Here is a 25,698-nt window from a genome sequence, read left to right on the forward strand (position 1 = left end):
CTTCACATGCCTTGATTCAATCCACTGACAGCACGTCAACCCCGGTATACCACATCGCTCCAATTCACTCTATTCCTTGCCCTCCTTTCACCCTCCTGCATGTTCAGGCCCCGATCACACAAAATCTTTTTCACTCCATCTTTCCACCTCCAATTTGGTCTCCCTCTTCTCCTTGTTCCCTCCACCTCCGACACATATATCCTCTTGGTCAATCTTTCCTCACTCATTCTCTCCATGTGCCCAAACCATTTCAAAACACCCTCTTCTGCTCTCTCAACCACGCTCTTTTTATTTCCACACATCTCTCTCTTACCCTTACGTTACTTACTCGATCAAACCACCTCACACCACACATTGTCCTCAAACATCTCATTTCCAGCACATCCATCCTCCTGCGCACAACTCTATCCATAGCCCACGCCTCGCAACCATACAACATTGTTGGAACCACTATTCCTTCAAACATACCCATTTTTGCTTTCCGAGATAATGTTCTCGACTTCCACACATTCTTCAAGGCTCCCAGAATTTTCGCCCCCTCCCCCACCCTATGATCCACTTCCGCTTCCATGGTTCCATCCGCTGCCAGATCCACTCCCAGATATCTAAAACACTTCACTTCCTCCAGTTTTTCTCCATTCAAACTCACCTCCCAATTGACTTGACCCTCAACCCTACTGTACCTAATAACCTTGCCCTTATTCACATTTACTCTTAACACCAGCGCTGTATCATCAGTGAACAACAACTGACTCACTTCCCAAGCTCTCTCATCCCCACAGACTTCATACTTGCCCCTCTTTCCAAAACTCTTGCATTCACCTCCCTAACAACCCCATCCATAAACAAATTAAACAACCATGGAGACATCACACACCCCTGCCGCAAACCTACATTCACTGAGAACCAATCACTTTCCTCTCTTCCTACACGTACACATGCCTTACATCCTCGATAAAAACTTTTCACTGCTTCTAACAACTTGCCTCCCACACCATATATTCTTAATACCTTCCACAGAGCATCTCTATCAACTCTACCATATGCCTTCTCCAGATCCATAAATCTTTCTTTCTTTCAAACTATTTGCCATTTCCCGCATTAGCGAGGTAGCGTTAAGAACAGAGGACTGGGCCTTTGAGGGAATACCCTCACCTGGCCCAATTCTCTGTTCCTTCTTTTGGAAAATTAAAAAAAAAAAATGCTACATACAAATCCATTTGCTTTTCTAAGTATTTCTCACATACATTCTTCATATTTTTTTTTTTTTTTTTTGGCTGTCTCCCGCGTTTGCGAGGTAGCGCAAGGAAACAGACAAAAGAAATGGCCCAACCCACCCCCATACACATGTATATACATACGTCCACACACACAAATATACATACCTACACAGCTTTCCATGGTTTATCCCAGACGCTTCACATGCCTTGATTCAATCCACTGACAGCACGTCAACCCCGGTATACCACATCGATCCAATTCACTCTATTCCTTGCCCTCCCTTCACCCTCCTGCATGTTCAGGCCCCGATCACACAAAATCTTTTTCACTCCATCTTTCCACCTCCAATTTGGTCTCCCTCTTCTCCTCGTTCCCTCCACCTCCGACACATATATCCTCTTGGTCAATCTTTCCTCACTCATTCTCTCCATGTGCCCAAACCACTTCAAAACACCCTCTTCTGCTCTCTCAACCACGCTCTTTTTATTTCCACACATCTCTCTTACCCTTACGTTACTTACTCGATCAAACCACCTCACACCACACATTGTCCTCAAACATCTCATTTCCAGCACATCCATCCTCCTGCGCACAACTCTATCCATAGTCCACGCCTCGCAACCATACAACATTGTTGGAACCACTATTCCTTCAAACATACCCATTTTTGCTTTCCGAGATAATGTTCTCGACTTCCACACATTCTTCAAGGCTCCCAGAATTTTCGCCCCCTCCCCCACCCTATGATCCACTTCCGCTTCCATGGTTCCATCCGCTGCCAAATCCACTCCCAGATATCTAAAACACTTCACTTCCTCCAGTTTTTCTCCATTCAAACTCACCTCCCAACTGACTTGACCCTCAACCCTACTGTACCTAATAACCTTGCTCTTATTCACATTTACTCTTAACTTTCTTCTTTCACACACTTTACCAAACTCAGTCACCAGCTTCTGCAGTTTCTCACATGAATCAGCCACCAGCTCTGTATCATCAGCGAACAACAACTGACTCACTTCCCAAGCTCTCTCATCCCCAACAGACTTCATCCTTGCCCCTCTTTCCAAAACTCTTGCATTCACCTCCCTAACAACCCCATCCATAAACAAATTAAACAACCACGGAGACATCACACACCCCTGCCGCAAATCTACATTCACTGAGAACCAATCACTTTCCTCTCTTCCTACACGTACACATGCCTTACATCCTCGATAAAAACTTTTCACTGCTTCTAACAACTTGCCTCCCACACCATATATTCTTAATACCTTCCACAGAGCATATATATATATATATATATATATATATATATATATATATATATATATATATATATATATATTATCCCTGGGGATAGGGGAGAAAGAATACTTCCCACGTATTCCCTGCGTGTCGTAGAAGGCGACTAAAAGGGAAGGGAGCGGGGGGCTGGAAATCCTCCCCTCTCGTTTTTTTTTAATTTTCCAAAAGAAGGAACAGAGAAGGGGGCCAGGTGAGGATATTCCCTCAAAGGCCCAGTCCTCTGTTCTTAACGCTACCTCGCTATCGCGGGAAATGGCGAATAGTATGAAAAAAAAAAATATATATATATATATAAACGCAAGAGTTTAGGAAAGAGGGGCAAGTATGAAGTCTGTTGGGGATGAGAGAGCTTGGGAAGTGAGTCAGTTGTTGTTCGCTGATGATACAGCGCTGGTGGCTGATTCATGTGAGAAACTGCAGAAGCTGGTGACTGAGTTTGGTAAAGTGTGTGGAAGAAGAAAGTTAAGAGTAAATGTGAATAAGAGCAAGGTTATTAGGTACAGTAGGGTTGAGGGTCAAGTCAATTGGGAGGTGAGTTTGAATGGAGAAAAACTGGAGGAAGTGAAGTGTTTTAGATATCTGGGAGTGGATCTGTCAGCGGATGGAACCATGGAAGCGGAAGTGGATCATAGGGTGGGGGAGGGGGCGAAAATTCTGGGGGCCTTGAAGAATGTGTGGAAGTCGAGAACATTATCTTGGAAAGCAAAAATGGGTATGTTTGAAGGAATAGTGGTTCCAACAATGTTGTATGGTTGCGAGGCGTGGGCTATGGATAGAGTTGTGCGCAGGAGGATGGATGTGCTGGAAATGAGATGTTTGAGGACAATGTGTGGTGTGAGGTGGTTTGATCGAGTGAGTAACGTAAGGGTAAGAGAGATGTGTGGAAATAAAAAGAGCGTGGTTGAGAGAGCAGAAGAGGGTGTTTTGAAGTGGTTTGGGCACATGGAGAGGATGAGTGAGGAAAGATTGACCAAGAGGATATATGTGTCGGAGGTGGAGGGAGCAAGGAGAAGAGGGAGACCAAATTGGAGGTGGAAAGATGGAGTGAAAAAGATTTTGTGTGATCGGGGCCTGAACATGCAGGAGGGTGAAAGGAGTTCAAGGAATAGAGTGAATTGGAGCGATGTGGTATACCGGGGTTGACGTGCTGTCAGTGGATTGAATCAAGGCATGTGAAGCGTCTGGGGTAAACCATGGAAAGCTGTGTAGGTATGTGTATTTGCGTGTGTGGACGTGTGTATATGCATGTGTGTGGGGGGGTTGAGCCATTTCTTTCGTCTGTTTCCTTGCGCTACCTCGCAAACACGGGAGACAGCGACAAAGTATAAAAAAAAAAAAAATATATATATATATATATATATATATATATATATATATATATATATATATATATATATTTTTTTTTTTTTTTTTTTATACTTTGTCGCTGTCTCCCGCGTTTGCGAGGTAGCGCAAGGAAACAGACGAAAGAAATGGCCCAACCCCCCCCCCATACACATGTACATATACACGTCCACACACGCAAATATACATACCTACACAGCTTTCCATGGTTTACCCCAGACGCTTCACATGCCTTGCTTCAATCCACTGACAGCACGTCAACCCCTGTATACCACATGACTCCAATTCACTCTATTTCTTGCCCTCCTTTCACCCTCCTGCATGTTCAGGCCCCGATCACACAAAATCTTTTTCACTCCATCTTTCCACCTCCAATTTGGTCTCCCTCTTCTCCTCGTTCCCTCCACCTCCGACACATATATCCTCTTGGTCAATCTCTCCTCACTCATTCTCTCCATGTGCCCAAACCATTTCAAAACACCCTCTTCTGCTCTCTCAACCACGCTCTTTTTATTTCCACACATCTCTCTTACCCTTACGTTACTTACTCGATCAAACCACCTCACACCACACATTGTCCTCAAACATCTCATTTCCAGCACATCCATCCTCCTGCGCACATCTCTATCCATAGCCCACGCCTCGCAACCATACAACATTGTTGGAACCACTATTCCCTCAAACATACCCATTTTTGCTTTCCGAGATAATGTTCTCGACTTCCACACATTTTTCAAGGCTCCCAAAATTTTCGCCCCCTCCCCCACCCTATGATCCACTTCCGCTTCCATGGTTCCATCCGCTGACAGATCCACTCCCAGATATCTAAAACACTTCACTTCCTCCAGTTTTTCTCCATTCAAACTCACCTCCCAATTGACTTGACCCTCACCCCTACTGTACCTAATAACCTTATATATATATATATATATATATATATTATCCCTGGGATAGGAGAAAGAATACTTCCCACGTATTCCCTGCGTGTCGTAGAAGGCGACTAAAAGGGGAGGGAGCGGGAGGCTGGAAATCCTCCCCTCTCATTATTTTTTTTAATTTTCCAAAAGAAGGAACAGAGAAGGGGGCCAGGTGAGGATATTCCCTCAAAGGCCCAGTTCTCTGTTCTTAACGCTACCTCGCTGACGCGGGAAATGGCGAATAGTTTGAAGAAAAAAAAAAAAAATTATTATACTTAGTCGCTGTCTCCCGCATTAGCAAGGTCATGCAAGGAAACAGACAAAAGAATAACCCAACCCACCCACATACACATGTACATACATAACAATACTGACGTGGGGTTGAATAACTTAGTTTCCAGATTTATAGATGACAACACAAACATCGGCAATGCCATATTAAATGAGGAAGATAGGCTAAAATCATAAGAGGATCTAAAATAAATCTTTGAATGGTTTCGAAAATGGCAAACGCCATTTTTTTTTATATTTACAAGTAGGAAACCTCTGAGAAAAATCTGAACATGAACTGATGGGCAACAAGATAAAGGACACCCCTGGTGTGGGGATTTATGGGGACACTGTCTCCAACAACTTAAATTCTCCCAGCATTGTAATAATGCTACCAAGAAAGCGAACATGATGTCAGATTATATCAACAGAAACTTTCCATACAAAAGCAAGGATGTGATATTACCACTGTACCTAATACTAGTCAGACCCACCTTGAATATGCACAGTGCAGTTTTGGGCCCCCTACTTAAGCAAGGATACTCTTAAATTCGAAGCAGTGCTGCAAGGAGCACCTAAATTGATTTCTTCCTTTCATAACAACCATGCGAGGACAGATTGCAAAAATTAAACTTGTTCTTAATCAAGAGGCATCTCTGTGGCAACTTAATAGAATGTTTTAAAATACTTAGATGATTCAACAATGTCGATGTTGAAAATTTCTTTACAATAGTACCAGTACTACCAACGAGAGGCAATGGACTAAAACTTAGAGGTCAGAGAGTTAATCAGGACTGAAGAAATATTTCTTCACCAACGACATTATAATTACTAGTGTGTGGAATAAGCTCCCAAAAAATATTGTTCAAAGCAATATCCTTAACATCTTCAAAATTAGGCTTGATCATCACTAGTCACTCTCTGTTACTGAATAATTCATTCAAGCAACCATCATAACAGTAGTATGTTATGCTACCTTCTCAACAACTGGCCTCTCCCTGGCTAAGCAGCAGTAACGTAACAACAATGTCACCTGTTCTGAGAAAGTAAAGCAGTAACATAACAACAATGTCACCTGTTTTGAGAAAGTAAGAGTTTATCCTTACCCGTGTCTTCATTACAAAACGCAAAGGGATGCATGTCACTGGCGATGGAATGCATAAAGTTTTTGACTTTCCTATAAAAATTCTCTTCTGGGATATCAATCCAGCAAGGAATTTTTTCCTATTTGTTTTCCAACTAGCGTGTTGGTGGAGGGTGGGGAAAGAGCCTTTGTTTTGCTATTCTTTTCTCATACTGCTTTTAAAGTTTTTTTTCCCTAGCATTAAAGCCAGATCTCTCTCTCTCTCTCTCTCTCTCTCTCTCTCTCTCTCTCTCTCTCTCTCTCTCTCTCTCTCTCTCTGATGCATTAGCCTAAACAGCATATATGAAATACCAATATCATGAGGAAGAGTAGTTAAAATGGAATTCATCTATCTTAGAATTATGACAACAGAGATATAACACTGATTTCTTATAATCTAAATAGATTATAGTATACCATGAACACCTGGGAAAAACTTTGATACTTACTTGTTAGCTTCGTAAATTCTGCCATGAATGCACACATTTAGAGCAGGTATAATACTTCTCATCATTCTGTATTTTATTCATTTCACTACTCTTGTAATAACATCATAATTTCTTCTGGTGTTAGTCAAACATAAAACAAGTAAGCTACAAATTCATAATCATGAATAAAGGATCTCTCATACTAAAAAATTTAAGATAAATGAAAATGAAACCTTAAAATAATATTCAAAAAATATGGGAGCAAAATGAGCCCATGAAAGAACATAGAATACAATCTTACATGTCATCAACGGATATGTCCTTCAGAATCTGGCAGTAGTCGACATTCCAAACAGCTTGATCATCCCAAACTTTGCTAGCAAGAATTATAGCACCCAAAACAATTCGTTTCCAAGTTCCTGGTGTCATATCAATGTCAGCATACGTCAATAGTCTGAAAAAGATTTTACGGATAAGCATGTTTTTTCCATAGTATAACAAACTTATCCAAAAATAGTTTGTTGCACTGCGACTACATGGGTTTCTGCAGGATTTCATTTGCTTAACAAAGGTATTGGATATCTGACACATTCAGCTACTGATGAATTTCTCATCCTTCATTTCATCAACCATTTTCTTCCAAGCACTTTACCGTTACAAGAAAAATACACAAAACTTTTTCTTCTGCAGTGTTAGTCACTCAATAAGAATGAATGACTGCCTCCAGTCCCACCACACTATTCACCATGCCATACGGCACTTTCAATGTAAATAGATCAAGGTTGTAGGTGTGATTCACCATGTGCTTGGTCAGTCTTCTGTTTTCCTAATTAATGCTTTACCTTTATTTATGAGAAAAATTTATAACCAAAAGAAATTTGTTCTAACACCTTGACAGAAAAAGTCTGAAAAATATTAGCTTGGTCTGACAAAACATTTATGTCACCTAGACCACCCATCAAAAGGAACCCCAGACTGTAACATGAAAGCAAAAGTCAAACTACCGCAAAACTATCAGTGAAGAATTCTTACACATCTAAATAAAACTTTTCAGCAACTGTCAAAGCTCCCATACAAGGAAACAGAATCACAGGTTCTGGTGTTTGGAAAGTACAACTTATCTGATGAAAACCTGTCTTATCTGCCCACAACCAAGGTGAAAATTGTGGTTGGACCATGAATAAAATATGTGTCTACAGTTATAGTACTTGTTTGTGTCACAATAAATCATACCTGATAAAGATAGCCATAACACGGAAAGAAATTGGCAGACTGCATTTGCAAAACATTTACTGTAAAGATGTAGTAACTTTTCACAAAAGGCAAACTAAATCTGATGGAAATGATTCATTCAATTCTGATTTCTGACTATTGTGAAACTCAAACTACAAGAAGCAATTCAAACACTGGATTAGGATCCTGGAATTCTTCCTTGATTACAACCCAACCAAAGAAGGATACTCATAAGTTTAAATCATCAATCAAGGGTCAACAGATATGTCTAATTAAAACCTCCAACTGAAAGTGAACCCTTCACTGCTATAATGCCAAAAATTTTCCATTAACTCAGCAAGAGACTAAAGGGGAGCTACAGCCACAACTTGACCTATCTGGGATCAAGATAGGAATCTGGTGAAAATGGATGAACTTGGGTATAAAAGTAATGTCATTTTCCTCTATAGATACAACCCATTTCATATTCCTACTTTGATGCAAAAACTCTTTTAAATGTACTAATTATTCTTTTTTAGGCAGCACAAAAAAGGCAAAGGAGTTCTGGAGTAATTAAAAAACTTCTCAAACGCTGTATGAAGAAAAATGTAATGCTAGAAGTCTGGGAGACAACCTGTGATAAAGGAAGAAGTTTGTAAGAAAAGGAGAAGGTACCTTAAAGAACTGATTCATAACCATAAGAGGCGTGTATAGGTAAATGTGACAATCAGTGAAGTGAAATGGGAAAATCAGTCGGGAGAATGCAGAACAGCTCTGGGGAAGAAAAGACATCTAAAAGGATGAGGTGAGGGTAGTAGTCATGCACATAAGAAATGAAGAGCTGCGAATGCAGATGGAATGGCAAGCAAGATCATGAGACTCAAGTGAGGCTCCTACTGATCTAGAACTACACATGAGATGTCCCATTCCCCTTTGAAATGACCTCTTGGAGATGCCCTTGCCAGAAAAGTCTCCTGGTTGCCTCATCCATTCACTCCCCTGTGACATGCTCTATCCCCTTTACATCTGGGTCCTCTCTCCTTTGTATTTCCCTTAAGTTCCATTCCCCTAATGCTGACCATTTCATTACCCTATTTCCTTCTTCACTGTTATATATCAACTTCATCACCTCAACATACATCCTTTCCACATGGCAATACCACTTCGAGGTATTTCACTGAACCATTCTGTGACGACATAACCAAGGTCTGTCCCACTTTTTGACAAGCCAAATCTACTATACACTGCTGCAATACTTAATCTTTCCAATCAGCATGCAGGACTATACTGTCCCTCAGTCTTTTCTATTACATCCATGGTCATGTTTACCCCACACACTCCCTCATGATCCAATCGCCTGCCTCCCCTAACCAGATCTATCCTCCATTCCTTCTTCTACTAAATCTTGTTTACATAATACTGAACCCAGATACTGAAATTTGTTAACTCCTTCCAACAGTTCATTACCCATCCTTACCTTAAACTTCAACCCCCTATTTTATTTATTCCACAGGGTACAGCAAATTCCACTATTTAATTCCCTTTTTTCACATAGTAAAATTCATCAATCAGCTTCTGAAATTTCTTTTCACTAACCACTGCAACACTAAATATTCTACAAATAAACAAGTTAACAGTAACCTGTCTTTCTACAAAACTTAAGCTTTGCTCTCTCTCTCCCTATTCATACTTTCATCTCTCTTAATACCCATCCATGTAGAGGATGGGTACCTTTTCCAAATGGTACTGAATTATGAGAATGATATATAATAAGAAAATATTAAAATGTATGCTAGAAAGCCTTTTAAGATGGCATGGCTATGTAAGAGACATATTCAATGAAAGGCTTGTGAAGAAAATATAATACAGTACGAATAAAGGTATAGAAAGTGAACAAAAACATACTGACAAATGCAGTTAATGTAGCTAATATCCCTATATCTTTTGATATTATATTACTGATAATAAGTAGTCAGTATCTGTCACCACTGTATCAATACCATGTTACTTAAGTGGGCTCTTACAAGATTCACCGAGCTTAGCTTCAAAAAAAAAATCACACATGACAGCTAAAGACTGAGTGTGAACGAATGTGGCCTTCTCTGTCTGTTTTCCTGGCACTTCCTAGATGAAGTGGGGGGTAGTGATGCTGTTTCTTGTGGGGAGAGGTGGCACCAGGAATGGATGAAGGCAAGCAAGTATGAACATGTACATGTGTATGTATGTATATGTCTGTGTATGTGTATGTATATGTGCATGTATGGGCATTTATAAATATATATGTGTATATGAGTGGAGGGGCGATTCTTCGCCTGTTTCCTGACGCTACCTAACTGACAAGGGAAGTGGTGGGAGTATGTGATAGAGTGTAAGAAAGTAAACTCTACATTGATATGGGTAAAACTGAAAGTGGATGGAGAGAAATGGGTGATTATTGGTGCATATGCACCAGGGCATGAGAAGAAAGATCATGAGAGGCAAGTGTTTTGGGAGCAGCTGAGTCAGTGTGTTAGTAGTTTTGATGCACGAGACCAGGTTATAGTGATGGGTGATTTGAATGCAAAGGTGAGTAAGGTGTCAGTTGAGGGAATAATTGGTGTACATGGGGTGTTCAGTGTTGTAAATGGAAATGGTGAAGAGCTTGTAGATTTATGTGCTAAAAAAGGACTGGTGATTGGGAATACCTGGTTTAAAAAGAGAGATATACATAAGTATATATATGTAAGTAGGAGAGATGGCCAGAGAGCGTTATTGGATTACGTGTTAATTGATATGCGCGCGAGAGATTTTTGGATGTTAATGTGCTGAGAGGTGCAACTGGAGGGATATCTGATCACTATCTTGTGGAGGCGAAGGTGAAGATATGTAGAGGTTTTCAGAAAAGAAGAATGTTGGGGTGAAGAGAGCGGTGACAGTAAGTGAGCTTGGGAAGGAGACTTGTGTGAGGAAGTAGCAGGAGAGACTGAGTGCAGAATGGAAAAAGGTGAGAACAAAGGACATAAGGGGAGTGGGGGAGGAATGGGATGTATTTAGGGAAGCAGTGATGGCTTGTGCAAAAGATGCTTGTGGCATGAGAAGTATGAGAGGTGGGCAGATTAGAAAGGGTAGGGAGTGGTGGGATGAAGAAGTAAGATTGTTAGCAAAAGAGAAGAGAGAGGGATTTGGACAATTTCTGCACGGAAATAATAGAAATGACTAGGAGTTGTATAAAAGAAAGAGGCAGGAAGTCAAGAAAAAAGTGCAAGTGGTGAAAAAGAGGGCAAATGAGAGTTGGGGTGAGAGAGTATCATTAAATTTTAGGGAGAATTAAAAGATGTTTTAGAAGGAGGTAAATAAAGTGTGTAAGACAAGGGGATCAATGGGAACTTCAGGGAAGGGAGCAAATGGGGAGGTGATAACAAGTAGTGGTGATGTGAAAAGGAGATGGAGTGAGTATTTTGAAGGTATGTTGAATGTGTTTGATGATAGAGTGGCAGATATAAGGTGTTTTGGTCGAGGTGGTGTGCAAAGTGAGAGGGTTAGGGAGAATGATTTGGTAAACAGAGAAGAGGTAGTAAAAGCTTTGCGGAAAATGAAAGCCAGCAAGGTAGCAGGTTTGGATGGTATTGCAGTGGAATTCATTAAAAAAAGGGGGTGATTGTATTGTTGACTGGTTGGTAAGGTTATCTAATGTATGTATGACTCATGGTGAGGTGCCTGAGGATTGGCAGAATGCTTGCATAGTGCCATTGTACAAAGGCAAAGGAGATAAAAGTGAGTGCTCAAATTAAAGAGGTATAAGTTTGTTGAGTATTCCTGGGAAATTATATGGGAGGGTATTGATTGAGAGGGTGAAGGCATGTACAGAGCATCAGATTGGGGGAAGTGCAGTGTGGTTTCAGAAGTGGTAGAGGATGTGTGGATCAGGTGTTTGCTTTGAAGAATGTTTGTGAGAAATACTTAGAAAAGCAAATGGATTTGTATGTAGCATTTATGGATCTGGAGAAGGCATATGATAGAGTTGATAGAGATGCCCAGTGGAAGGTATCAAGAATATATGATGTGGTAGGCAAGTTGTCAGAAGCAGTGAAAAGTGTTTATCGAGGATGTAAGGCATGTGTACATGCAGGAAGAGAGGAAAGTGATTGGTTCTCAGTGAATGTAGGTTTGCGGCAGGGGTGTGTGATGTCTCCATGGCTGTTTAATTTGTTTATGGATGGGGTTATTAGGGAGATGAATGCAAGAGTTTTGGAAAGAGGGGCAAGTATGCAGTCTGTTGTGGATGAGAGAGCTTGGGAAGTGAGTCAGTTGTTGTTTGCTGATGATACAGCGCTGGTGGCTGATTCGTGTGAGAAACTGCAGAAGCTGGTGACTGAGTTTGGTAAAGTGTGTGAAAGAAGAAAGCTGAGAGTAAATGTGAATAAGAGCAAGGTAATAATAATATTAGGTACAGTAGGGTTGAGGGACAAGTCAGTTGGGAGGTAAGTTTGAATGGAGAAAAACTGGAGGAAGTGAAGTGTTCTAGATATCTGGGAGTGGATTTGGCAGCGGATGGAACCATGGAAGCTGAAGTGAATCATAGGGTGGGGGAGGGGGTGAAAGTTCTGGGCGTGTTGAAGAATGTGTAGAAGTTGAGAACATTATCTCGGAAAGCAAAAATGGGTATGTTTGAAGGAACAGTGGTTCCAACAATGTTATATGGTTGCGAGGCATGGGCTATAGATAGAGTTGTGCGGAGGAGGATGGATGTGCTGGAAATGAAATGCTTGAGGACAATATGTGGTGTGAGGTGGTTTGATCGAGTAAGTAATAATAGGGTAAGACAGATGTGTGGTAATAGAAAGAGTGTGGTTGAGAGAGCAGAAGAGGGTGTTTTGAAATGGTATGGTCACATGGAGAAAATGAGTGAGGAAAGATTGACCAAGAGGATATATGTGTCAGAGGTGGAGGAAACAAGGAGAAGTGGGAGACCTAATTGGAGGTGGAAAGATGAAGTGAAAAAGATTTTGAGTGATCGGAGCCTGAACATGCAGGAGGGTGAAAGGCATACAAGGAAAAGAGTGAATTGGAACTATGTGGTATACCAGGGTCGATGTGCTGTCAATGGATTGAACCAGGGCATGTGAAGCATCTGGGGTAAACCATGGAAAGTTCTGTGGGGCCTGGATGTGGAAAGGGAGCTGTGGTTTCGGTGCATTATTACATGACAGCTAGAGACTGAGTGTGAACGAATATGGCCTTTGTTGTCTTTTCCTAGCGCTACATGAGGGGGGGAGGTGGTGGTTATTTTCATGTGTGGCAGGGTGGCAATGGGAATGAGTAAAGGCAGACAGTATGAATTATGTACATGTGTATATATGTACATGTCTGTGTGTGTGTATATATATGTATACGTTGAGATGTATAGGTATGTATATTTGCGTGCGTGGACGTGTATTAATATACATGTGTATGTGAGTCGGTTGGGCCATTCTTTCATCCGTTTCCTTGCGCTACCTCGCTAACGCGGGAAACAGCGACAAAGCAAAATAAATAAAATAAATAAATTATAAATATGTCATTATCTTTTATTATACTTCACTGCTGTTTCCTGTGTCACCGAGGTAGCGCAAGGAAACAGATGAAGAATGGTCCAACTAATCACATACACACACACACATATATATATATATACATATAAACACCCATACACACATATTTTTTTTTTTTTTTTTTTGCTTTGTCGCTGTCTCCCGCGTTTGCGAGGTAGCGCAAGGAAACAGACGAAAGAAATGGCCCAACCCACCCCCATACACATGCCTTGATTTAATCCACTGACAGCACGTCAACCCCGGTATACCACATCGCTCCAATTCACTCTATTCTTTGCACTCCTTTCACCCTCCTGCATGTTCAGGCCCCGATCACACAAAATCTTTTTCACTCCATCTTTCCACCTCCAATTTGGTCTCCCTCTTCTCATCGTTCCCTCCACCTCCGACACATATATCCTCTTGGTCAATCTTTCCTCACTCATTCTCTCCATGTGGCCAAACCATTTCAAAACACCCTCTTCTGCTCTCTCAACCACGCTCTTTTTATTTCCACACATCTCTCTTACCCTTACGTTACTTACTCGATCAAACCACCTCACACCACACATTGTCCTCAAACATCTCATTTCCAGCACATCCATCCTCCTGCGCACAACTCTATCCATAGTCCACGCCTCGCAACCATACAACATTGTTGGAACCACTATTCCTTCAAACATACCCATTTTTGCTTTCCGAGATAATGTTCTCGACTTCCACACATTCTTCAAGGCTCCCAGAATTTTCGCCCCCTCCCCCACCCTATGATCCACTTCCGCTTCCATGGTTCCATCCGCTGCCAGATCCACTCCCAGATATCTAAAACACTTTACTTCCTCCAGTTTTTCTCCATTCAAACTCACCTCCCAATTGAATTGACCCTCAACCCTACTGTACCTAATAACCTTGCTCTTATTCACATTTACTCTTAACTTTCTTCTTTCACACACCTTACCAAACTCAGTCACCAGCTTCTGCAGTTTCTCACATGAATCAGCCACCAGCTCTGTATCATCAGCGAACAACAACTGACTCACTTCCCAAGCTCTCTCATCCCCAACAGACTTCATACTTGCCCCTCTTTCCAAAACTCTTGCATTCACCTCCCTAACAACCCCATCCATAAACAAATTAAACAACCATGGAGACATCACACACCCCTGCTGCAAACCTACATTCACTGAGAACCAATCACTTTCCTCTCTTCCTACACGTACACATGCCTTACATCCTCGATAAAAACTTTTCACTGCTTCTAACAACTTGCCTCCCACACCATATATTCTTAATACCTTCCACAGAGCATCTCTATCAACTCTATCATATGCCTTCTCCAGATCCATAAATGCTACATACAAATCCATTTGCTTTTCTAAGTATTTCTCACATACATTCTTCAAAGCAAACACCTGATCCACACATCCTCTACCACTTCTGAAACCACACTGCTTTTCCCCAATCTGATGCTCTGTACATGCCTTCACCCTCTCAATCAATACCCTCCCATATAATTTGCCAGGAATACTCAACAAACTTATACCTCTGTAATTTGAGCACTCACTCTTATCCCCTTTGCCTTTGTACAATGGCACTATGCACGCATTCCGCCAATCCTCAGGCACCTCACCATGAGTCATACATACATTAAATAACCTTACCAACCAGTCAACAATACAGTCACCCCTTTTTTAATAAATTCCACTGCAATACCATCCAAACCTGCTGCCTTGCCGGCTTTCATCTTCCGCAAAGCTTTTACTACCTCTTCTCTGTTTACCAACTCATTTTCCCTAACCCTCGCACTTTGCACACCACCTCGACCAAAACACCCTATATCTGCCACTCTATCATCAAACACATTCAACAAACCTTCAAAATACTCACTCCATCTCCTTCTCACATCACCACTACTTGTTATCACCTCCCCACTTGCGCCCTTCACTGAAGTTCCCATTTGCTCCCTTGTCTTACGCACTTTATTTACCTCCTTCCAGAACATCTTTTTATTCTCCCTAAAATTTAATGATACTCTCTCACCCCAACTCTCATTTGCCCTTTTTTTCACCTCTTGCACCTTTCTCTTGACCTCCTGTCTCTTTCTTTTATACGTCTCCCACTCCCACGCATATATACATACATATACATTTCAACGTATACATACATATACATACAGAGACAGATACACACATACACAAATACATATTCATACTTGCTGCCTTCATCCATTCCCATTGCCACCCTGCCACACAGGAGGCAGCATCCTCCCAAGCAATATAGTGCCAGGAAAAGACAAAAAGGCGACATTCATTCACACAATCTCTGGTTGTCATGTGTAATGTACGAAACCACAACTCTCAATTAACTCATTTACTCTCAACATTATCCTTTCACACACTTTTCTAAACTCAGTAACCAACTTCAGCAATTTCTCACACGAATCAGCCACGAGAGCTGTATCATCGGTGAGCAACAACTGACTCACTTCCCAGGCCATCTCATCTTCAACAGATGGCATACTTGCCCCTCTCTCCAAAAATCTTGCATTTACCTCCCTTACCACCCATCCATAAACAAATCAAACAACCATGGGGACATCACAAACCCCTGCCACAGACCAACAGTCACTGAGAACCAATCACTCTCCTCTCTTCCTACTCGTACACATGCCTTACATCCTTACTAAAAACTTTTCACTACTTCTAGCAACTTACCTCCCACACCATATACTCTTATAACCTTCCACAAAGCATCTCTATCAACCCTATCATATGCCTTCTCCAGATCCATAAGAGCTACATACAAATACATCTGTTTTTCTGAGTATTTCTCACATACATTCTTCAAAGCAAACACCTGATCCACACATCCTTTACCACTTCTGAACCACACTGCTCTTCCCCAGTCTGATGCTCTGTACATGCCTTCACCCTCTCAATCAATACCCTCCTATATAATTTCCCAGGAATACTCAACAAACTTGTGCCTCTGTGGTATGAACAATCACCTTTATCCCCTTTGCCTTTGTACAGTGGCATTACGCAAGCATTCTGCCAATCCTCTGGGACTTCAACATGACCAATACATACACTGAATATCCTTACCAACCAATCAACAACACAGTCATCCCCTTTTTCAATAAATTCCACTGCAATACCATCTAAACCCGCCACCTTGCCTGCTTTCATTTTCCACAAAGCTTTCACTACCTCTTCTCTCTTTACCATAACATTCTCCCTGACCCTCTCACTTCACACACCACCCTGACCAAAACACCCTATATATACCACTCTATCATCAAACACATTCAACAAACCTTCAAAATACTCACTCCATCTTCTCACTTCATCAATACCTATTATTACCTTCCAACTTGCTTCCTTCAATGATGTTCCCATTTGTTCTCTTGTCCTATGCAAATTAATTACCTCCTTCTAAAACATCTTTTTATTACCCCTAAAATTTAATGATACTCTCTCACCCCAACTCTCATTTGCCCTCTTTTTTACATTCTATCAAAATTTCAAAATTCCCACTTACCTTTCTAAATAAACTAGCGTAATAATTGCACACTCCGCCGTGAGCTGAGCAGCATTGAAGAGAGTACGCACAAACTTGTAGATGTGCCGATGCTCAGGATTGTGTCTGTCATAGTCTGAGGGAACACTATCTTTCTGAAATGAAGGAAGTTTTCTTAATAACATATCTTATTAACCTTTATCAATATGTAGTTAACCTATAACCAGAGAACAGTGCATCATGTCAATTATTAGGAATATACTCAAGGCAGGTTTACTGCACTTAACTTTCATAGCACTGTTTTTACCTGCACAAATCATTAAGTCTGCAAATATGAAGCACTCATTACAATAAATATAAAAATCACAGAACCTCAACTAACTATACCTGCAGGCTTACCCTACATATAATGCTTCGCTAGACTGACAAATTTTATTGATGCAATACTAATACTAATAACTCCACTTAGCACAAAGAAGAATAGTATACAGCCTTTATGCAGCATTGTTTATCCAAGTTGATATATATAAATACTGTATTCACAGTTCATATATTCAAAGCAAGAATCTGCATGAAATCTGTACACTGCGATCACTGTAAGGAACATCAAGAAACTTTTGAATATCAATAACCCAAAGGTTATCTACTCATGAATTCACAAAAGCATTCTACAACTGCTCTTGTTACCAGTATCTAAAGATTTACACCATATCTCGATAAAAATTGCCTCATTAACCCCTTGTGTTCTTTAGACAAACATTTACATGAACTGTGCAACTCTTATGAACAAAAATCTATGAACTGTGTTTCATCCCTATATTTCAAAACTGCCCACTGAGCTTCAGTGGTTGCCAAGGTGGCAGTGCATAATAAATTCTTCACATAAGCAGTCATCTCCAAGCCAAGTCAATGGCAGCACAATTTTGTAAGTTTTCTGGTAAAGAAACTGAGCTACTGTTAGTCAGATTCAGAGGTGCAAGCAGATGATATGAATTACCTGACAATGACTGTCTTCGAATTACATGGAGTAATTTTAAGGACAATGACTCCTCCATTACTGACAGTTGACAAATAAAAGGCATGACGAAGTGTTTCTACTACAGCTCAAGGCAGCATTGCAAGCACCTGCCTGACCTTGACATGGACATGGCAGCAAATGGAACAAGGGAAGTGAAAGTGGGTCACATAATGGATGAGGGATGAAGGTTCTGTGAGCATCAATGAATGTGGACATGGCAGCAAATGGAACAAGGGAAGTGAAAGTGGGTCACATAATGGATGAGGGATGAAGGTTCTGTGAGCATCAATGAATGTTTGGAAAGACAGGGCATTATCTGGAAGGATGAAATTGGGTATGCCTGATGGTATTAATCCCAACATTGTATCCTTAGAGGGAAAATCCTCACTTGGTCCCTTCTCTGTTCCTTCATTTGGAAAAGTAAAAAACCAGAGGGAAGATTGCAAGCCCCCAACTCCCATCCCATTTAGTTGCCTTCTAAGACATGCAAGGAATACGTGGGAAGTATTCTTTCTCCCCTATCTCTAGGGATACATATACATATGTGAATACATACTCTTTTACCATTGGGCACTGGGAGGAGAGCTTATGAATTTCACTCTGTGCTTAGACATAGGATCTTTTCTTAATAACCTTTAACGGGTTAAGGTTAACCAAACCCCCAGTTATGTATTAGAATGGCAGACACAAGATAGACACTTTAGGTAGAAGTATTTGGTAGACACATTAGTTAGGAGCCTCTACAAACACTGCACTAGCGTTGCCCTCCCCAGTGGCCTATTAATGGTGAAGCACTAAAGGCGAAGAAGTGGCACTGGAGTTCAACAGTTCTGGAGAATCTTTTGCCATGGCTCCCTCCTTGCGGGAGTTCCCAAATATCCAAAGGGAATAGGCATTAGAGATATGGATAGATAGATGAAATATGAGTAGATAATAGTTAGTAGGCAGCTAACAACCAGGGTGGTACAGTACCAGTACTACCCACCTGGGAATTGGGAGGATAAGTGACCCAGGTAGCAGTCTTTTCTTTCTGCTTACCAACATGTGGACTACTGACATTCTGTCCATATACATATAGTCTCTCCTTGTCATACATAACAACTGACAACGCTTTTCTCACATAGCTTATTCTTCATAACTCTAGATTTTCCTACTGTGAGCAATATGCACTAGCCATGCTTTTTGGCAAAATGCTGGAAGAAACAGATAAAAGTAGTAGGTAGGTAGGTAGGAACATTAGGTAGGAGCCTCTGCAAACACTGCGCAAGAGTTGCCCTCCGCCAGTGGCCTGTTAAAGGTGAGGCACCTAAGGCTAATAAGCAGCACTGCAGTTTACTAGTTATAGAGGCTCTAATGCCATGGCCACCCCCCTTTAGGGAATTTCAGTTGGGAACAGCATCAGAGATATACATAGATAGATAGAAGTGTTTCAAGAATATATGTGATGTGAGGTAGTTTGATCAACTAACAAAATGGAAAGTGAGAAGTGTGATAATAAGAAATGTGTGGTTGAGAGAGCTGAAGGGGTTGTGCTGATACGGTTTCAACACATGGATAAAATGACCAAGGGAAGGTTGATATTGAGGATGTATGCAACAAATGTGGAGGGAAAAAGGAAAACGAGAGACCAAGTTGGAGAAGGAAGGACTGAGTGAAAAACATTTTGAGTTACTGGGGCCTGAAAATACATAAGGGTGACAGGTGTACACTGGATATGGTATAAAGGGGAATGACATACTGCCAATAGACTGGACCAGGGAATGTGAAGCAAGTAAAACCATGGAAAGGTCTGCGGATAAATGGCTGTGGTTTTGGTGCATTACACGATTGCCAGGGAAGGGATGTGAGCAACTGAAGCATTTCCTCTGTCTCTTCCTGGCACTACCTCGCTCACACAGGAAACAGTGAACAAGTTCAAAAATATCTAATAAATCATACTATTACAACAAAAAAAAGAGACCAAATAAAAAACAATTATGATCAGTTTTCAGTTTTGTTATGGTAAAATAAATGATAAAACATATAAAGTGGTTACTTACTTGACACTCAAACCTTACTCCACCACTTTTCAGTACACTGACCTGGAACATCTACAAAACTTCTAAGCAGTGTCAGTGTTATCAGTGAGGGAATCTATACTTTTGAAATATTTCTTTTTCATTGATGCTATGTGAATATCTTTACTGTAAGGTTAAATATATTTTTAGAACATGAAAAATTGAGATTCATAGGGTCTGAAAGGAAACCTGGTGAGGAGTTACAGGGTTAATCAAATCTGTCAACATTGATTAACAATGAAATTTCATTGGGGTGGTTTCATTGAGTAAGTAATGAAAGGGTAAGAGAGATGTGTGGTAATAAAAAGAGTGTGGTGTGGTGGAGAGAGCAGAAGAGGGTGTATAGAAATGGTTTGGTCACATGGAGAGAATGAGTGAGGAAAGATTGAGAAAGAGTATATATATATATATATATGTCAGAAGTGGAGGGAACAAGAAGTGGGAGACCAAATTGGAAGTGGACGGATGGAGTGAAAAAGATTTTGAGCGATCAGGGCCTGAACATGCAGGAGGGTGAAAGGCATGCAAGGAATAGAGTGAATTGGAACAATGTGGTATACCAGGGTTGACATGCCATCAATGGATTGAACCAGGGCATGTGACGTCTGGGGTAAACCATGGAAAGTTCTGTGGGGCCTGGATGTGGAAAAGGAGCTGTGGTTTCGGTGCATTACACATGACAGCTAGAGACTGAGTGTGAACGAATGTGATCTTTGTTGTCTTTTCCTAGCACTACCTCGCGCACACACAGGGGGGGAGGGGGTGTCATTTCATGGGTGGCGAGGCGGTGGCAGGAATGGATGAAGGCAGCATGTATGACTAAGTACATGTGTACATATGTATCCCTGGGGATAGGGGAGAATGAATACTTCCCACGCATTCCTCACGTGTCGTGGAAGGCGACGAAAGGGGACGGGAACGGGGGGCCAGAAACCCTCCCCTCCTTGTATTTTAACTTTCTAAAAGGGGAAACAGAAGAAGGAGTCATGTGGGGAGTGCTCATCCTCCTCGAAGGCTCAGATTGTGGTGTCTAAATGTATGTGGATGTAACCAAGATGAGAAAAAAGGAGAGATAGGTAGTATGTTTGAGGAAAGGAACCTGGATGCTTTGGCTCTGAGTGAAACGAAGCTCAAGGGTAAAGGGGAAGAGTGGTTTGGGAATGTTTTGGGAGTAAAGTCAGGGGTTGGTGAGAGGACAAGAGCAAGGGAAGGAGTAGCACTAGTCATGAAACAGGAGTGGTGGGAGTATGTGATAGAGTGTAAGAAAGTAAATTCTAGATTGATATAGGTAAAACTGAAAGTTGATGGAGAGAGATGGGTGATTATTGGTGCATATTTACCTGGGCATGAGAAGAAAGATCATGAGAGGCAAGTGTTTTGGGAGCAGCTGAATGAGTGTGTTAGTGGTTTTGATGCACGAGATCGGGTTATAGTGATGGGTGATTTGAATGTAAAAGTGAGTAATGTGGCAGCTGAGGGAATAATTGGTGTACACTGGGTGTTCAGTGTTGTAAATGGAAATGAAGAGCTTGTAGATTTATGTGCTGAAAAAGGACTGGTGATTGGGAATACCTGGTTTAAAAAGAGAGATATACATAAGTATACATATGTAAGTAGGAGAGATGGCCAGAGAGAGTTATTGGATCACGTGTTAATTGATAGGCGCGCGAAAGAGAGACTTTTGGATGTTAATGTGCTGAGAGGAACAACTGGAGGGATGTCTGATCATAGGCGAAGGTGAAGATTTGTAGAGGTTTTCAGAAAAGAAGAGAGAATGTTGGGGTGAAGAGAGTGGTGACAGTAAGTGAGCTTGGGAAGGAGACTTGTGTGAGGATGTACCAGGAGGGACTGAGTACAGAACGGAAAAAGGTGAGAACAAAGGAGGTAAGGGGAGTGGGGGAGGAATGGAATTTATTTAGGGAAGCAGTGATGGCTTGCGCAAAAGATGCTTGTGGCATGAGAAGCGTGGGAGGTGGGCAGATTAGAAAGGGTAGTGAGTGGTGGGATGAAGAAAAAAGATTATCAGTGAAAGAGAAGAGAGAGGCATTTGGACGATTTCTGCAGGGAAAAAATGCAAATGAGTGGGAGATGTATAAAAGAAAGAGGCAGGAAGTCAAGAGAAAGGTGCAAGAGGTGAAAAAGAGGGCAAATGAAAGTTGGGGTGAGATAGTATCATTAAATTTTAGGGATAATAAAAAGACGTTTTGGAAGGAGATAAATAAAGTGCATAAGACAAGGGAGCAAATGGGAACTTCAGTGAAGGAGGCTAATGGGGAGGTGATAACAAGTAGTGGTGATGTGAGAAGGAGATGGAGTGAGTATTTTGAAGGTTTGTTGAATGTGTTTGATGACAGAGTGGCAGATATAGGGTGTTTTGGTCGAGGTGGTATGCAAAGTGAGAAGGTTAGAGAAAATGATTTGGTAAACAGAGAAGAGGTAGTAAAAGCTTTGCGGAAGATGAAAGCCGGCAAGGCAGCGGGTTTGGATGGTATTGCAGTGGAATTTATTAAAAAAGGGGGTGACTGTATCGTTGACTGGTAGGTAAGGTTATTTAATGTATGTATGATTCATGGTGAGGTGCCTGAGGATTGGTGGAATGCTTGCATAGTGCCATTGTACAAAGGCAAAGGAGATAAGAGTGAGTGCTCAAATTACAGAGGTATAAGTTTGTTGAGTATTCCTGGTATATTATATGGGAGGGTATTGATTGAGAGGGTGAAGGCATGTACAGAGCATCAGATTGGGGAAGAGCAGTGTGGTTTCAGAAGTGGTAGAGGTTGTGTGGATCAGGTGTTTGCTTTGAAGGATGTATGCGAGAAATACTTAGAAAAGCAAATGGATTTGTAAGTAGCATTTATGGATCTGGAGAAGGCATATGATAGAGTTGACAGAGTTCATAGAGATGCTCTGTGGAAGGTATCAAGAATATATGGTGTGGAAGGCAAGTTGTTAGAAGCAGTGAAAAGTTTTTATCGAGGATGTAAGGCATGTGTACGTGTAGGAGGAGAGGAAAGTGATTGGTTCTCAGTGAATGTAGGTTTGCGGCAGGGGTGTGTGATGTCTCCATGGTTGTTTAATTTGTTTATGGATGGAGTTGTTAGGGAGGTGAATGCAAGAGTTTTGGAAAGAGGGGCAAGTATGCAGTCTGTTGTGGATGAGAGAGCTTGGGAAGTGAGTCAGTTGTTGTTCGCTGATGATACAGCGCTGGTGGCTGATTCATGTGAGAAACTGCAGAAGCTGGTGACTGAGTTTGGTAAGGTGTGTAAAAGAAGAAAGTTGAGAGTAAATGTGAATAAGAGCAAGGTTATTAGGTACAGTAGGGTTGAGGGTCAAGTCAATTGGGAGGTAAGTTTGAATGGAGAAAAACTGGAGGAAGTAAAGTGTTTTAGATATCTGGGAGTGGATTTGGCAGCGGATGGAACCATGGAAGTGGAGGTGAATCATAGGGTGGGGGAGGGGGCGAAAATTCTGGGAGCCTTGAAAAATGTGTGGAAGTCGAGAACATTATCTCAGAAAGCAAAAATGGGTATGTTTGAAGGAATAGTGGTTCCAACATTGTTGTATGGTTGCAAGGCGTGCGCTATGGATAGAGTTGTGTGGAGGAGGGTGGATGTGCTGGAAATGAGATGTTTGAGGACAATATGTGGTGTGAGGTGGTTTGATCGAGTAAGTAATGTAAGGGTAAGAGAGATGTGTGGTAATAAAGAGAGTGTGGTTGACTGAGCAGAAGAGGGTGTTTTGAAATGGTTTGGTCACATGGAGAGAATAGGTGAGGAAAGATTGACCAATAGGATATATGTGTCAGAGGTGGAGGGAACAAGGAGAAGTGGGAGACCAAATTGGAGGTGGAAAGATGGAGTGAAAAAGATTTTGAGTGATCGGGGCCTGAACATGCAGGAGGATGAAAGGCGTGCAAGGAATAGAGTGAATTGGAACGATGTGGTATACCGGGGTCGACGTTCTGTCAATGGATTGAACCAGGGCATGTGAAGCATCTGGGGTAAACCATGGAAAGTTCTGTGGGGCCTGGATGTGGAAAGGGAGCTGTGGTTTCGGTGCATTATTACATGACAGCTAGAGACTGAGTGTGAACGAATGGGGCCTTTGTTGTCTTTTCCTAGCGCTACCTCGCACACATGAGGGGGGAGGGGGTTGTTATTCCATGTGTGGCGGGGTGGCGATGGGAATGAATAAAGGCAGACAGTATGCATTATGTACATGTGTATATATGTATATGTGTGTGTGTGTATATATATATATGTATATGTTGAGATGTATAGGTATATATTTTTGCGTGTGTGGACGAGTATGTACATACATGTGTATGTGGGTGGGTTGGGCCATTCTTTCATCTGTTTCCTTGCGCTACCTCGCTAACGCGGGAGAGGGCGACAAAGCAAAATAAATATCAAATAAATAGTATATGTATATGTCTTTGTATGTATATGTATGTATGCGTTGAAATGTATAGGTATGTATATGTGCATGTGTGGGTGTTTATGTATATACATGTGTATGTGGGTGAGTTGGGCCATTCTTTCATCTGTTTCCTTGTGCTACCTCACTAACGTGGGAGACAGTGACAAAGTATAATAATAAATGAAATAATAGTCTCTGTATGTATACATTGAAATGTATAAGTATGTATATGTGCGTGTATGGGCGTTTATGTATATATACATGTGTATGTGTGGGTTGGGCTATTCTTTTGTCTGTTCTCTTGCACTACCGCTCTAACACGGGAGACAGCAACTAAGTTTTTTTTTTTTTTTTTTTTTTTTATACTTTGTCGCTGTCTCCCGCGTTTGCGAGGTAGCGCAAGGAAACAGACGAAAGAAATGGCCCAACCCCCCCCCCATACACATGTACATACACACGTCCACACACGCAAATATACATACCTACACAGCTTTCCATGGTTTACCCCAGACGCTTCACATGCCTTGATTCACTCCACTGACAGCACGTCAACCCCTGTATACCACATCGCTCCAATTCACTCTATTCCTTGCCCTCCTTACACCCTCCTGCATGTTCAGGCCCCGATCACACAAAATCTTTTTCACTCCATCTTTCCACCTCCAATTTGGTCTCCCTCTTCTCCTCGTTCCCTCCACCTCCGACACATATATCCTCTTGGTCAATCTTTCCTCACTCATTCTCTCCATGTGCCCAAACCATTTCAAAACACCCTCTTCTGCTCTCTCAACCACGCTCTTTTTATTTCCACACATCTCTCTTACCCTTACGTTACTTACTCGATCAAACCACCTCACACCACACATTGTCCTCAAACATCTCATTTCCAGCACATCCATCCTCCTGCGCACAACTCTATCCATAGCCCACGCCTCGCAACCATACAACATTGTTGGAACCACTATTCCTTCAAACATACCCATTTTTGCTTTCCGAGATAATGTTCTCGACTTCCACACATTTTTCAAGGCTCCCAAAATTTTCGCCCCCTCCCCCACCCTATGATCCACTTCCGCTTCCATGGTTCCATCCGCTGACAGATCCACTCCCAGATATCTAAAACACTTCACTTCCTCCAGTTTTTCTCCATTCAAACTCACCTCCCAATTGACTTGACCCTCAACCCTACTGTACCTAATAACCTTGCTCTTATTCACATTTACTCTTAACTTTCTTCTTCCACACACTTTACCAAACTCAGTCACCAGCTTCTGCAGTTTCTCACATGAATCAGCCACCAGCGCTGTATCATCAGC

General features: G+C 41.6%; 1 protein-coding gene across 2 annotated transcripts in view; it reads right to left on the reverse strand.

Moving 5' to 3' along the window:
- CycY (cyclin Y) overlaps positions 1–25,698 on the reverse strand; it is an 83,585-nt gene that overhangs the window by 12,288 nt on the left and 45,599 nt on the right. For both annotated transcript variants that reach the window (XM_071657925.1, XM_071657926.1), the window contains exons 6-7: positions 16,910–17,043; positions 6,910–7,062 (exon numbers count right to left, since the gene is read on the reverse strand). In XM_071657925.1, coding sequence (XP_071514026.1) covers positions 6,910–7,062; positions 16,910–17,043 — 287 coding nt within the window. The remainder of the gene's footprint in view (positions 1–6,909; positions 7,063–16,909; positions 17,044–25,698) is intronic.

Source organism: Panulirus ornatus, chromosome 65 (genome assembly GCF_036320965.1).
Source record: "Panulirus ornatus isolate Po-2019 chromosome 65, ASM3632096v1, whole genome shotgun sequence".
In the NCBI taxonomy this organism is placed as follows: Eukaryota; Metazoa; Arthropoda; class Malacostraca; order Decapoda; family Palinuridae; genus Panulirus; species Panulirus ornatus.